Source organism: Phaethon aethereus (genome assembly GCF_964289735.1).
Source record: "Phaethon aethereus genome assembly, chromosome: 5".
In the NCBI taxonomy this organism is placed as follows: Eukaryota; Metazoa; Chordata; class Aves; order Phaethontiformes; family Phaethontidae; genus Phaethon; species Phaethon aethereus.
In genome coordinates, this window is record NC_138579.1 from 38,998,518 (window position 1) to 39,014,832 (window position 16,315).

The 16,315-nt window shown below is 43.8% G+C and overlaps 1 protein-coding gene across 10 annotated transcripts in view; it reads right to left on the reverse strand.

Moving 5' to 3' along the window:
- The window catches only part of ACTN1 (actinin alpha 1), a gene marked incomplete at its 3' end in the record, with an annotated part of 90,933 nt that overhangs the window by 23,139 nt on the left and 51,479 nt on the right, over window positions 1–16,315 (reverse strand). For 7 of the 10 annotated variants that reach the window (XM_082001011.1, XM_082001019.1, XM_082001018.1 and 4 more), the window contains exons 4-8: window positions 9,986–10,072; window positions 9,356–9,443; window positions 8,643–8,721; window positions 3,035–3,116; window positions 1,333–1,418 (exon numbers count right to left, since the gene is read on the reverse strand). In XM_082001011.1, the coding sequence (XP_081857137.1) occupies window positions 1,333–1,418; window positions 3,035–3,116; window positions 8,643–8,721; window positions 9,356–9,443; window positions 9,986–10,072 (422 nt within the window). The remainder of the gene's footprint in view (window positions 1–1,332; window positions 1,419–3,034; window positions 3,117–8,642; window positions 8,722–9,355; window positions 9,444–9,985; window positions 10,073–16,315) is intronic. The other 3 variants (XM_082001016.1, XM_082001015.1, XM_082001012.1) reach the window with 1 other exon arrangement.

Consider the following 16,315-nt stretch of genomic DNA (forward strand, 5'->3'; position numbering starts at 1 on the left):
AAGGATAAAGTAAGAAGCAGCACATAGAATAAAACAAAACAGTCATGGGTGGCGTGAGAGAGGGGGAGAAAACTTCCCATCATGCATTGCAGGACAGGCCAAACAGATTTCCATGCGGAGAGCTGGGAATTCGGATCAGAAGGTGGCTAGCAGCGTTGGCTTGTGGCTCAAAGCGGCACCCCTCCCTCTCTCCCAATCCCCGATCCAGGGGGACCCTGAGCTGAGGATCCGGGCTCTGCACCTTCACAGCTGCGGTCCGGGGCCCTGGCCCAAGGATGCGAACAGGCCGTTTGGAGGTCTGAACACCCGCACTCAAGGCCTTGCTGTACGCCGAGGAGCTAGAGATCAGAGCCCTCCCACGCGGCATGCTCCCTGCGCAGCACCTGCTCTGCTGCAACAGGCGCTGCCTGTTCCTATGGCACCGAAGTACAGGCGGCTGCTTGGTTTGAGTGAGAGAGATTTACAAGGTTTCACCCACAACATGTTTTCCTTAAGTGACCCCATTGCCAACAGGAAAATGGCTAAGCCAGACACAGCCAGGACTCAATTGCCCGATTTCCAGCATGGTGGGTGAGAAAAGAGGAAAAAAAAAAAAGAAACCAATGAACAAAACCAGGCATCGCAGCCATGATAAGCAATGCTCTGTTTGGAAAATCACCACGGATGTACTTGTTAGACATGCTTTGTAAGCCCCAGGTGAACTGGGACTGAATTTGTGGCACAACTTGAGAAAGCAGCAGGTTCAGACCTTGAAGCAAGGGTGCAGGAACCTGCAGCATATGTGAGGTAAAAGATAAAGCTTTGGGTATTCATTGAATCCTTCATAAAACCACTATGTCAGCTCTGTCCCTCCATCTTTGAAAAAGAAAAAAAAAGTGAATAGGTATCAGCATTGTTTCCAGTGGGGGCAGGCTGCAGTGTCCTGCTGAGCAGAGCATCTATGTGGTGGTCTCCTCCTTTGTGAGGCCAAGCATCCTAGCTCAGATTTCCCAAGAACAGGGGGGTACAGGTCCTTGGCCATTGGCGCAGCAGTTCAGAAGGCAAACAGAGAAGGCAGAGCTCCCCACTCCCTTGGATTTGTGTGTGTGCCAAGGTGCTGGCATATGTAAGTGCCACTGGAAGTACCACTGACTATAGGGAAATGGGACTCCTGGCTCCCTTGCCTCATGTATTATGTCTGGGGCACCACTTTGAACCAACAGCCAACTCTACCAAGAACATAATAATAAAGATGCCCGTAGCTAGAGAGGAGAGAGAGAAAGAAAAAAAGGTTTGGACATTAGCAACGGCACCAGGTGTGCTCTGTGGAGGGAGCTTGGGATCCTGTGATACCTTCTGGGCTCCTGAGAAGGCGTGGTAGAAGCTAGAAACATAGGTCATGATGGCTTTCTCGTCAGGACGGGCAGTTCCAACAATGTCTGTCAAAAAAAACCTCACGTTAAGAGCATAATCAACTGATGGGAGGAGAGCAAGGGAGAGGGAGAACCACAACTGTCCAGGAGGGTATATGCTTGTCATAGCAACTCCACAGGGCTTCCCAGCATTCCCCAGAAGATGTGTCTCTCTCAGAAGCCAGGATCACCCTCCTGGTTCCCCTCCCTCATGATAAAATCGCTTCCAGGGTCTGGCCAGGCTAATGCAGCCATATGTCAGCATGTCTCGTGTCACAGCACTTCCCCATCCTGAGAACATTACTGTGAATGTGGGGTTGAATCAATCCAAACAGGCGGCAGGTTAACATGGCTTTTATAGATGTATTGTACTGCAATTCCTCCACGCAGTTCTTCAGGAAAGATCCTTTCTCCCTTCCTTTCCATGCCCTTGTCCTCCATTTCAACACTATGATGGTTTGAATTTCAAAAGGCCCTTTCATTAGTTTCAGGGGAAACACAACACCTCCAGAGATCAGAATTTAACGGTGTGGAGGAATGCACTTTAGCTCCACTCTGTGAGGGAGGAGAGTGATCAGGAAAGAGCAATGGGAACTCCTGCAAGGGGCCCTCTTCATCACTGCTAGCTTTGCTGAGATGTGAAGCTAGATCCACTTGTTTTAGAGGTGGCTTTATTTCCTACAGAATGGCAGGAAGCACTTGAACCTACTCCAGAAACCTCATGATTTCTTGTGACCTCAGCATGATGAATGCAGGGAAAGCAAGACTCATCCTTGGGGATGGGAAATACTACCTAAGAATATGAACACCCAAATACAGGTTCAGCAGGTTCAGCTGTCCTATCCCCTTCTTTCCCCATTGTTCCTCTCACTCCCTTATTTAACAAAAGCCTTTAACTGCTTCTCCTGTCCAAACCAAGCCTGAAATACAGCTTCTGCCATTGAAAACAGCTGGCTTCAGGCAAGCGGCCAACAACCAGTGAACTATTTCAGGCTGTTGTTTGAACTCCAGAGTTACAGTCTGCAAAATCTGTTGCCAATCTGGTCCTGACAAGGCTCTGAAAAGTAATCCTTGCTGCCCCAGTGGCCCCAGGGAAGCAGTCACAGTCAGTAGCAAAAGCACCTCTGAACAACACGGGTCTCTGCCTTGGTCTCCAGACCCAATCAGTGAGGGATCTTCATGCCCAACACTTCTGAGTAGTCAAGGAGCAGCAGTGTATAATACTAATATCACGCCCCCAAAAGGCAGATTGCCAGCGATGTCAGAAAGAGCCCAGAAAAAATTCTGGAGCAAAAGGAACACAGTGCTACACCATACATTAATTCGGTATTAAGCCCAATTTGTGAAAGGGAATTTCACAGTCAGCAGTGGACATAGCCAGGTGTTACTCATCTCCACCTAGTGTGTCAACCTCTGGTCAAGATCTCCATGCCAGACTCAGAAGACTGAGAGGCACAGGAGAAAAAGGGAAGCAGAACATGCGATTCATTATTCCACTGTAACTTCTTCCCTATACATTTAGTATGTGGTGATGGAAGGAGCATTCAGAGGTTACTGAATTCTTGTACAATACAAGTCCACCTGGAAGAAGTGGGAAATTTATTGAGAAAAAGCAAGTTAAAAGCCACTGGGTTCTACTTTACCTTCTGCATCCAGCATCTTGGGAATATCCAGATATTTCTCAGCCACATCAAAAGCTGTGTTTAGATTAGTGAGAGGATCATCCTGGGAAAGAAACAGAGCCAGAGCATCAACATCAACTTGTAACAAGGTACACAGCATTTCTCTCAAAACAGAGCTATTGTGCTTGGTTTGGTTCAGGTAACTGCGCTGGTCTAGCCAAAATTTTGTGTGAATCCTCATGTAGCAGGATGAAATAATTAGCTTCCTTTTGAAAGCAGAGCCTGGAGACTCATGATATGATAATTAACATATAATCTATGCACTTGCAACAAGAAGGAATAATACATTTTGTCTTGAACCTAGTTTAAAGTAAAATTAGCTTCACATCATACTGATAGTAAACGGCCGTATCTCACATTTACATCTCATGCTTATATTAGGTTTGCAACTTCCATTTTAAAGAACCACAGAGCAGTGTATCTGTTAGAACATCTAAGCAATACTAAAATAGTAACAACATCTGCAACGGGTGCTGTCCTTAGCTAGTTTGTTGAACACCAGTTGGGTGGGAGGAAGAGAAATGTTTTAACAAATCTCTACAAAATAAATATATATAAAAGTACCCATTTTGCCTGAGTATTGCTTTTCCTCCTAGGCACTGCACAAGACTTGTCATTTCCTTAGTACATTTCTATTCCTCTATATAGAAACCTTCTGCTGTGGCAGGATGCACTTCAGATAGAGACATCAATACACAGTAATCAAATACTAAACAAAGTTAAATGTGACTTATCACATCATGAGTCATACCACAAAGGTAACTAGATTTTAAAGAGCCACATGAGAGAATATAAAACCCAGACGTCACTGGAAATGAAAGACCTCTGCAAATTCTTTCCAGCATTCAAACATAATGATCAGCAACAAGACACCTGCCAAGGTGTCCGAGACCCTCATACAGGCCTGATTCCTATATTCCTGTATATCCATGATACTTAGTTATTCTGAAGGATCAATTTCGTGGATGACAAATGACATTTGCACCATCAGTTTCTACTGTTGAGACAGGTGGCTTCTGCTGGAGGAAGGGTTGTGCATAAACTGCTAGTGTTTAGTCACCATGTTTGCTAAGAGTCTTTCAGGACAGAGGAAGGATGGGGTGGTACTCTCAATATTGTCATTTGTGCCACTAACACTGAGAATCACCTTAAAAATCAGGAAATAAGGAGTGTAATTATTTCACCTTCTTTCTAAAGTGGCATCCATGTTCTGTTTCTTTTCTATTTGAGAACGTGTGCCTTTGCTTATGGCATTGACTTGAAAGATTAAGCTGTGCCTGTACTCTAATCAAGGGGCAGTTTCCTTTGAACCCACCCAGCATGGAACATGAAGCTAGGCAGGCTTGGGCCGACAGAGGATGGGCATGCAGAAAAGCTCCTTTATGGCACTAGTCATTATGTAGCCCTCAGATTACCATCTTCATGAAACTAGGCAACTGAGCTACTCTGAAAAGCAGTTTCCTGCAGCATTTCCATAGGAATTAATGCATGTATTAGGCTGGGACCCCATATTAGCATCATATTCCTTTGGGTGAATGTCTCCAGTAGACAGCACTAGTTTCACCTACCAAAGTAAATCACACACAGAGGCCATCAAAACATACACAACCAGTGATGTGTATTTAGTCCACTGGGAAAAGTCAATATTAAATGAGGAAATGTTGCCTGTGCACAGTGATGAAACCAGCAGCTGTCACACATGGTAACAGGCCTCTATCTCAAGTGTCAAACAGTACTTTATCCCTATATATGACACTTTTTCAGTGGTGATTACATCAGATATATCTATATCCACCTCTTCAGAGTTTAGCAGTGGTGCAGGCAGGGCATTTTTACTATCCTTCAGCCACAAGAAACCACTCTCTGCCATGGAATTAGAGGCTGGTGTCATTTCAACTTCAGGCTACTTGTCTCCTGTGCCTGCTGTGGAGAAACCTCTGTGAACCAAACTCATAACCAAAACCCTTATTTGAGAAGGTGAGACTAGCTGGCATATAACATACCTTGTTTGCTATGTGTGGACAGGGCCTTAGCTCCATTTAGGAAGGAAAAATAACAGCCTGTCTTTCACTCAAGTGCAGGAGCATCCAGAAATGCCAAGTAGCATCTCCCTTGCCAGTCTTCCCCTAGCCCATGTGCCATTTTCTACTTCTGGGGAAATGTCACCACTGTGTACCAAATTTCAATTTATGCTGACCATTACCAACATGGCATTGCTAATGCCCTGACAGAGTGTTTAGTATTAACACAGACCCTTCCTTAGCACAGATGCATCTGAATGAGCTGCCTGAAGATCTGTCAGCCTCTCCTGGAGGAAAGGGAGGAGCAAACTCACTGCAGACAGCTTTCCTATCAGTTTGCAAGTAACACCACCAGCAGCAATGTTGCCAAAACTTAAAAAGAAATTTTAAGCTGGAAGTTGGGAGAGGTTTCCTGATGGGAAAACTTACTCGGCTTGGGCACTCCCAAAGGAAGGGCTGGAACTCTTAATATGTGGGAAACTGGAGACTCACCTAGATGAAGCCAGCAGACTTCTACTTCATATGTAAGAAAGATGTGTGATCACATCGTCTCTTGGGGAACATAGCTAAAGATAGCGCTACTGAAAGCAAGCTACCCAAGTCCAACACTAGCTCCGAAATGAGCAGAGTGCTAAACATAAGCAAGGCCCTGTTCCCTGCGGGAAAAGGTTTACCCCTCATGGACAGTGGAGCTGCTCATCACAAAGGCGATGCTTCTTTGTGCAAGAGATAGGGTTTCCCTGGGGGCTTGTCCAAGATTACAACAGGGTCCTGAGCCCTATGAAATTCCTCCAAACTCCACTGCTTTCAAGTTCCATCCTATTGTACACCAGCTAATTGTTATTTCAAATCACCTGTTTCAGTTGACTCCCATGAAAAGGGATAGAGTAGTAAAGACTGGCCTGGCAGCTCCAAGCCTCCCAGTACAGCACTGCAGCACCACAGCTTTAGGGACCCAAAGGCAGCAAAGCAAACAAAAGCCAAGTCACCTGTCCCCTGATTCTTTCTGCACCTGAAACACACACCCCAGAAGAGCACTGACCCAGATAAGGTTCTGCAGAGGTGCCTCTGTTCCCCCTCTGCTTACATGAACACAGAAATGGCAGAGGCATGAAGAAGAGCAGTGACTTGTCATGCTCTAACTGGGCCAACTGCAAGGAAAGCTATAGTTTTACCACGGAGGAATTACATTGTTTTAACAGTAGAGATAGCAAACCTGCCCTAAACAGATGCACACCTGGCACATTCTCTGCTTTTGCTGACTGAAGACTACCATGGCTCGTCCTCTTTCACCACAACCCTAACTCACACAGGCAGCCTTCTCTCCTCCTCCAGCTATTTCCAAGTCCTTGTAGCACACAAAGTTGCCATGGCAATTATTGCAGTGTGACATAAAAAAAAAAATCTTCTATTAACTAGCAATCAGGAAAGGAGATGGAGGGGGAGGAAAACTGAGAGAGAGCAAGCACTTACTATGTCTGCCAGAGTTGAAGACACTAAGAAAGAAACCCAGTTGGTACAACTTATGTTTTCGGGAATATCTGTAATACATGCATCCAACATGGCAGTACACAGACCACATTTCTATATGGGTTGCGGCATATGAGGGAGTGTCTAAGCCATCAGTCAACTATTATACTTGATAAAAAGATCTTAGATGTGGCTCATGGTTGAGCTACAGTTGGGGGTAAAAGGAGGAAGGGAACCCTCATCTTCTGCATATCCCTCACATGCAGGCCATGAGCTGAATCTCAAGACCTTATCGACAGTGAGCTGAACAACAGCAGTCAGACCTGCACTGAATAGAAACCAAGAGATAAAGGGGGAAACAAGTGCCAGAAATAGTCCAGGCAAATACTGTGTTTAGGAAGGTGCCATGTTTATATGTTCTACAGACTGGTTTCAAAGATCTAGCATAAAAAAAGGCAACTTCCCTTCAGCACACGTCAACTGCCAGAGCTAAAGGCTAGGCTCTGAGCTAAGTTCTTCACAGCTATTTGCTCAAGATTTCAGCTGTGGTAGAGTTCTCAAACATACATTTAATCTCATGCCTTTAGAGTAATCAAGGCAGAACAATAATAAAAATGATACGGAGAAGTCAGAAGACTTCAGGAGGGCAGAGGGAACCTGATTAATGATGTGATCAAAGGCAAGTGGGCAACAAAAGGTGCTGGTTCCCTTTAACTTTACTCCAAGGAGGACAAATCCCTTCCCATCTACATTGATTTTGGCTAGGACAATCACCCTCTCTTTCACCTTAAAAAGCCTCCAGGCAATATGACCAAATACTAACTTTCCCTCACTCTCATTTCGCTTTCGTTTGGCTCAGGGCTTTGTTGGTAATAGAGAGCACTGTAGCATTTACCTGGCTGGGTTTGTCTTTTATTTTCCCAAGATCAGGCACTGAAAATGTAGCTCTAATAATTCCTTTTTTTTATTGCCGCTGTTTACGTAAACAGGTACAGGCTCTCCCCACTGTTTATTCATCATGTGCTGACTCCAGACACTAAATCTGATCTTGCTCTGCAAGACAGTAAAGATCTAAAAGGTTACTGAAAAACAGATCTGGCATTGCCTCAAGGATGCAGCTAATTTGATTAACTCATTTACTATTGCCTATTTGCACAGGGATCCAACAGTCCAGGTCTATTAGTGATGGGCTTCTATGTTTATTTCCCTAGCTAGCATTGATCACATACGCACTTTATAACATCCATCCCATGACATCAGATGGTCAAACTTTTTGTGTATTAGCCCCAGTAATAACATATGAATTATGCTCTTGGTGACATTTCACTCCACATGTGCCCAGATATAGTGAAACCAGATCTCAGCAGACTGCAGGAATGCCAGTAGGATGAGAACCCAGTTTGGTCTTCCATGGCCCTGCTGGGTCAAGATACTGCTGGCAGCACAAACCACTGAACACTTACTCTCATCATCCACTTAGCAATCTTGTCTCCAAAACACATAGGAAGCAAACTTTGGAGCAGCCAGAGATCATGTTACTAGTGGCAATTTTTAAAGTAAAATTGAGCGTTGTGGCAAATCCTTTTCTGGCACCTGATACGTACATGCTAGAAGCAGCCCAGTACTGCAGATGGCTCAGTGCTAAACTGGAAGCATGTGACAAGCGTCCAGTGCGGGCACACAGACCCCTCAATGAGCTTTTGTACTTGAACACCAGGTAACTGGTTTCTATCCAACTCTCCACAGAAACGTTAAGTCTGATTTGACTTGCTAGTCTATGACATTAGCACAGAACTAGTCTCACATTTGATGTTACTAAATTTGCCAGCTTCTGCTCATCAGCTGGGATTAGGGCACGTGTGTCTCATATAAAGCAGGGAAAGTCAAGCAGGAAGCTCATTAAGTTCACGCTTCACTAAGAAGGCTGAATGTACTGATTCATCCTGCCTTCCTTCCCCCCAATCCTGCAACTGCCAGCCTGTGTTGAAGTTCTCCAATTATGCTTATCAAGCTAATTCTTCTCCCTCTTTACTTCCAAGGAGCCAATCATTTGGTCTGACAAACAAATTGAGTTGTACCTTTCGTAGCTTCCCGTAGTCGATGAGCTCTGGACGGTGTCTATGAATTAATGCGCAGAAACCAAGGCCGTCCTTCCAACTATAAGAGAGACAGAAGAGAGCACAATGAACAGTGCTCAGCCAGTGGGAGAGACAGTGATGGGCATGAGCATGAGGGAAGGCACCAAGACAGCAGGATGACTAATTCTGGTTTAGTTTCTAGCTAACAGTGCTTCTGTAAGCACTGGGAAGGAGGCACGTCTTGTACCTGTGTGACACTGCAATAAAGACTCCTTTCAATTCCTACAAAAATCCACTGTGATTAGAACTTGCCCTTTGCATTGCCAACTCCTTTTTGCCACTTCTCTGTACATGTTCTGTGGAGCATGCATGGACAGGTGTAGACCTCAGGCTTGAAAAAGGTGTAGATACAAGCCCTAAAGGAGGAACAAGTGCATTCCTTAGGGAAAAGGCAGATGCCCATAGCTAGCTCCACTATAGTACCGGCTAGTGTGGGCAGCACTTAAGCTCTTAAAGAAGCACTTTACATTTATATGGTTCATACAGCTCTCCAGTATGTGCTGGAAAAAACACTATTATGCAGAATCTTCACTGAAACATCTGCCATAAAGCTGCCCAGCAGCAACACGTCATGCTCCGGGGCAAGTAGACATTTGCAGCATAGGCAACTACCACCTATCTGGAAAAGGTAAGTCTGTAAGCCTGTAACTCACCTGATATGGAAGTTCTGGATGTTTACATTTTTGTAGGGGGCTGTCTTCCTCTGACACCATAACAAAAGTCCTTCTTTAGCAGATGTCTCTAGAGAAAGAAAGAAAACACACCAATTAACTAATTTTCTTAACAAGCAGGAGTCTCTGGAGCATATGCTAGAAAAACATGACCAACTACTCTTTGGTAGAGACAGCACTGAATTGTGCTTTAATTTTACTTGTCAGAAAACTCTTTGTTTGGAAGAGTCTACTGGGATAGCTTTGTTACTGTTATTTTCTAAATGAGGTTGGCTTTTTGGGATGAGAGAGAAGTGTTTTGTAGGACTTGTAAGAGAAAAGTCCATTTTCAGTGCTAGTCCCTGAACCAGCCTGCAAGAAACGCAATGGGTTCCAACACCAAAGTTGGCTTTCAGGCTTAGACATCCTTTTGAGCCGGTCTTAAAATCTCATACAAGAAGAGGATGTGAACAACTCTTCTCAGAATACCTGAACCTGGCCAGCTTGGGAAGGGTAGCGCCCTAGGGTCTTCCAGTGACTTACCTAAGCGCACGTTCTGAGCCTTTTAAGTGGCAAAGCCATTTAGTTACCCCAGTTGTTCACTGTTGAACACTGGAAAGGACTAAGATTTACCTTCAACTGAGATATCCTGAATGGCAAAACGAAGGATGATGGTCCAGATCATTCCAAGAGTCATTTTAACATTGCCATCCACGATTTCTATGGGAAAAAAGGTAGAAAGAGAAAAAACAGAAGGCATCAAGTTGCAAGTGCAAATCCTAGTAAAACAGGAGCACTGGGGAGCATTCCCTTCTGCAGATGACAGAACTGGAATTCCAGCTGAAAACTGTTATTCCCTGCCTCCCCAGATGCTCTGCTGGTACAGCACAGTCTTGCCCAGCAGCACCCAGTAATCACACTGGTTGTCTGGCATTATAATACTGAGCGTAAAACAGACACTGATGATCCAAAAGACCCGGAGTAAGGACCAATTTAGACCAGTGTAATTCCCCATAGGGTCCTTTAATTCCTATCACTTAGAATCCACATAAGCCAAACTGGGAAAAAGAAAAGCCTTCCTCTCTTACTCTGATATGTCTACTCCAACTCACCTATATAACCGCCCCAGTGTAATTATACCAGAAGAACCAGTGAGACTTCCCAGTGCAGCTGAGCTCTGACAGCTGGTTTTGTCATGTGAACAAGATACCATGAAGAAAATCAAGAAACATCAACATTTTAATTTCAAACAAACCTAAATACACCAGACTGCCTGTAGAGGACTTCTTTCAGTCCTGGAATTGCCAAAAGACACAACAGAGCATTCCTCAAGGTACATGCATCCTGCTTGAAGAGGAAGCAAAGACTCATGCTGACCAGACTGAGCCCACCATAACATAAACTAAGATGTTAAGCAGATTGTACTTTACTGCTCATTGAACTCCGCAATATAAATCACCAAGAGTCAACAACTCGGAGGGTTTAGAAAGCAACTGCTTGCGTGTGTGAGGCATGATTTGTTTAGGATGGGGGATCAAGGTTCTGGGGGGAGGTGCTGTGGGGATGCTGGCCCAGAAAGGGGCTTCCACCATGTGTAGATTAGCACCAAACAGTCCAAAGGGCAAGCAGCTGGGTCTCAAGTGCTGATCCTCAGCATCTACAAAAATTCCGCACAGACTATATATACACATCATAAAATTTAGCGTCTTCACTTTTTTGGATAGTGAAACTAGCCGAGCTGCCTTCTCCTACTCATTCTCTGGCAGGTTCCTGCATGGCAAAAGGATCTTTCACAAACAACTGACAAGTTACAAGAATATTTTCAGTAAGAAAAGGATTAAAATTAACCTACTGATTGGAGGTAGAGTAACTCAAGTCCTAACAAGGCTGCCAGAAACCATTTTTGTACTACTGTAGACACCTCTGTGTCACTGCTTCCATGAAGCTGCCCAGCAGGAACACATCATGCTCTGGGGCAAGTAGAAATTTGCAGTATAGGCAACTACTACCTGTCTGGATCCTGTCACAAAAGTAACAACATTTGAAAATTTCCTTTTAAGCCATTAAAAAAAGTTTTCCCCCTTATGAAAAATTTTCAAAATGTGAACCTCAGTGTATTCAAAACCAACAGACAAGTAGCACGCAACCCAAACACACAGTTTCAGAAACCGTGTCCATATGGTCCAAATTCCTGAAAGCTTTTGATTTAGTCATACATGTGATGCAACTTCCAGTGTAAATTAGAAGGATAATCTCTGCTGTGCTTTGACATACATCTGCATTAGGGATTTACAGATTTGAAAGATAGAAACCAAGACACGCCACCTTGTTCTGCAGCAAACCCCTCTGTCCACTCCTTTTTGCGCTTAAGAGTACACACACTGGTATCTTGGTGGGACATCAGTTTGCCCAGAATTAAACAGCCAACAACTTTTCACTGCAGTACCAAAGAACTGCAGTTATTGTTGCTGGCATAAGAAAACTATGTTTGCCTGTTGACAATTTTCTCACAAATTAATTTTTTACAGGTATTTTGGGGTCCGCTAGGCTGATATAAGAAAATGTCACGTGATGGCAAGTACATTCAGTTCTGCAGTTTTCGCATTCTTGACCCCTCCAATAAAGCACCACAATCAACTTAAAGGAAAATCCTTACTATTGTTACAAATACCTGAGATACTACAGGTAAAATATAAAAGAAAGCATCCGTGTTTTCAGCTTGTTTGTTTTGTTCATGGGATAGATCTTTGTGGGGATTTTCAAAAAGCAAAAACACCCATGCTTGTAAAAACCACAGCAGTTGGCAAGAGGACCCTAGGGTATATTTAAGATGTGAAACTAAATTGAGCTCTTTATTTTAATGGACTAGATTAAAATGTGATGGCAATACTTTAATGTGAAAATGCTTTATGAATACTAATAAATCAATCAGTGAGCTGAAACAGGTAATTAATATTACTGTTCCATGGATTTTAATTGGAAATAAAGGTCAAGATACTTACATAAAACCAGATGGCGTTAAGTTGCTAATGTAGCAGTAGAACTCAGCACTATGCTCTGGTCACATTCTCAAATTCCAGTTTTATAAAGTTAGTTGGTGGAGTTAAGGTGGAAAGCACATCTCTTCTCCCCCAGCCCTCTTTATAGCATTACTCATTTAAAAAGGAAGATGTGTGCTCCCTGCTCCCATGTCTGATTCCTCCTTAGCAGTGCACCAAAGCAAAGCTGCTCTGGAAGAAGCCCAGAATATTTCCACCACTTGATCTCTACATGTCATTTCACCTTTTCTTGACACAGAGAAAACCCATCAACCACCAAGCAGATACTGATGTAATTGAGATTAGCGAGTGATCCATCCGGGGATGCAGATTTAACCAACCTCACCATCCCCAGTCCTTTTCTTCTTTTTTTTATTTTAAATAGAGTTGACAAAACTGTTAGTACCTGTTAGAAAGTGGGCAAGCATTTTTCATTTCTAGAGCTAAAAAACTTCTCCTGGCACTGGCTACAAAGTCAGTTAGCCTGATCAGAAAGGCCAGAATGCTCTTCGGCCCTCACTCACTCAGTTTTCCACCCCTGCATTCCCCAATGCCAACCTCCTTTTCCTTTAGGATCCCTTCAGTGCCCTTCAGCTGCTGCGAGTCTCTTTCTAGTATAGTGGAATATGGCCAAGAAACAAAAATGAAAAACATGGTTGCCAAACAGATTTGCATGAAGCCTTCTGCTTCCTGGTGATGAAGAGAAAGAAACTCCACAGGAATTATTAAAAAGTTGAACATAACACTACAAAGTTAGAACAATCCAATGCTTAATTAAAGATACTGTGTTTGTTCCCCGCTGGTATAAGTAAGGCTCAGTAATGTGAGAGCAGTCCACACATTAAAAGGCTAATAATCAGACAGTATCTTCTGCCTGACTGTGCTTTCCAAGTGCTCTTCCTAGGCAGGACATCTGCAAGTGTTATCTGCACTTCCTCCACCACCAGCAGCTGTTGTCTGAACAGCAGCAGCAAGTACATGTTATTAATGTGATTTACATTCAACCTGGGGCTGAATCAGTTGTTGGCTAAAGCTGATGAGGCATCTGCGTCCACTGGAGGGAAATTTTTTGCACCAGTGAATATGCTTCCACCCAGCTCCCATTATTGTACCAAATACCACGAACAAAATATGCAAAACCTACAGTACTCTCATCCATTTGTTTGACAGCCAGTTAAGGGCCTGACAAATATTCAGTCCTTAAGAGCAAGACTGGCTGGCTACATAGATGTGGTTTTTAAAATGCCACCACCTTTTTTAAATGCATGAACTCATTTTGAAAAACACAAAAATGATTAAGCTTACTTTTCTACCCAGGCCTGGGCAGCTAGAAGCAGAATCGATGCTACAGAAACTGTTATCTGCCCTAGCTACTTCTGAGTTGCCCATGAGAGCATGGCCTCTGGTCACCCCATGGAGAGAAGGAGTTGCAGGGGATGAACAACTGGCAGGATCACGTTATGATCTGGGAACTGGAGACACAGAGCACCAATGGTGACATAAAATAAAGGTTGCTCTGCACTTTGTTTGTCTTAACAAAAGCCAAATAAAGCAGGACGAGCATCCGTGCCCCTGTCTTCAGAAAGCATGTTGCTAATGGCGGTCCAGCCAGATTTGTGACAGATGGCTGGCATTGATTATGGGGGTGTACATCTCAGCTCCCTAATTATGAGCGGGCAGGAGATATGGACAAATACAATGCTATGTTTCACTCATTGACCTGAAGAGACCTTATCTTCCCCCTCTTTCCACTGTCAAATGTATGCTTGCTCAGCCTGGTGCTTCAGTAGGTGTTTTGCTCAGATGGGACATTTGCAATTGTTGAAAACTCTATGCTTTATTTCTCCTTTCACTTGCACAGATGAGAACAGGGATCAATTCATCCAAAGTTATCTTTATGCTGAACTTAGCCACATCCATCTAAGAAAGCAGCAACTTTCTATGCAGATTAAAGGTGCAAATAAAACAGTTTTAGGGTCACATACTTGACCTATTCAATCTGTTAAATCCCAGGAGCATTTGACACCAGTATGGAATCTATTACAGCAAAAGAAGGCTCCTGAGGTGTCAGATGACAATGAGATTTAAAAGCAGATAAAAAAACATTTGGAAGCTGCACCAGGCTAGAGCCTTCCTTGATCCACATTTACACAGATCTGTTGTATGCCATGACTGCTTTGATCCTACGGACTCTGGCTAAACAATGATGTTTAGAATCATCTTGAACTGTTAACAGTCAAAGACGGTTGTAAAAAGCAGCTCTTAACCCTCATTGCTTATTCTGTTTGCTTAGTTCACCCTCCATTTAATGTGGACATGAATATGTCCTGTGCTCATGCAGTGTGTAGGAAGTCCTCTTCAATTCTGGTTCTCATTCACTGGGACATGTCTGCAGAGCTTGGCTTGTGAAGAGCAGAGAGGGATCTTTATTTGAAGAAATGCGAGATAAATGCCATGAAAACATTTTTGCTGGCTTTAACTCTGATTAAACACAAGGTTGCACATGGCTTAAGCTGACCTGAGAGTCTCCTTGGGATTCTGTCTGGAGCTTGTTTTTTAATCACAATAAAAAAAATAATAAATAAAACCAGGACACTGATGGCCAATGTCATTTATCTGATGTATACAGAGAACTACAGCTGGACTGCAGACCCTTCACACAAGATCCTAGCAGATACCCAGAGATGGAGCAAGTCACCTCAAGGTGAGGAATGCGCTGCCCTACCCAGTACCACCACACTGCTGCCCGATGGTGGTGGTTTTCTCCTCTGGGAGAAAAGATACCTGGAAAACTTCCTAGATCAGTCCAACCTGACTGAGGCATTTACAGCTTATTTTCTTGGTGCAATGTTATGACTGCTTCATTGGCTTTTATCTTCTACTTTACTGCTGCATGATGTCTTCTTAAGGTCTGAAAGTAAGCTTTAAGTTCATGATCCAGGATGGTTTATAATCCCTTCCATGGACAGAGTTACTGTTCTGCTGTTCAAAGTCCATTTTTATAGCTGATGTGTAATTTACTGTACACCAAGCACCTGGATGGACTGGGCAGAAGCCCCTGCAGCAGGTTATGTTTCCTGGCGACAGCCAGAGTGGCCTGGGCTAGGTCTGGGTGCACAGGCAGGCGCTGGTGTGGAGGAACACATGCTGAGATCACACTTACATGGCCTGAGCTGGCATCACAGCATAGGCCCAAGTGCTCTGTATAAACATCAAAGCTAACCTTGGTCCAAACTTCCATGCCATCATGCTACCTTTGGTAGTATAAAGAAACCCATATAAGTTCATCATGTAGCTGCATAGGCACCAGGACAAAGGAGAGCCAGCAACATTTGGCAGGGGAGGCCAGGATCATCGTTCAGACTGACATAAATCCTGGCTTCTGTCACAAAATGGCACATCAGAGCCTGTTTCTGGAAAGGGTAACTGCTATGAATCCATACTGAATAACAGGGCCCTGGAGATCTTTGGTCACACACCATTGTACCTGCAAATGATTTCTAAGTGCTGTGAGGGTACAATCACAGCTGATTCAGGAGCAGAGAACAAATAAGAAAAATCCAGTGGAAGGAGAGAAAAAGGCAAACTAGTACCAGGGAGAACCAGGGGGGGAAAAAAAAAAAAAAAGGAATAGAGCAGGGAAGATAGGTTTTACACTTGCTCTAGACTCCCAGAAGGATCCAAATAACTGTCTGAGACCCAAATGACGTCAGGAGCTGCCTTAAGGCAGTAAGACCTCTGGCTCCAGGTCCAAATTCCAGTTTGAAAACGGTCCCATATAGATATGGACTACTGTATCAGACACCAGATGCATCAGTCTTTTTTGTCAGGGCACAAAATGACCTTAGATATGCATTTGTGCTACATAAACAGTACTCAGGGCCAGCAACACCCTCAGGTTGCTCCTGTGGGAAAAGCTGAGAAA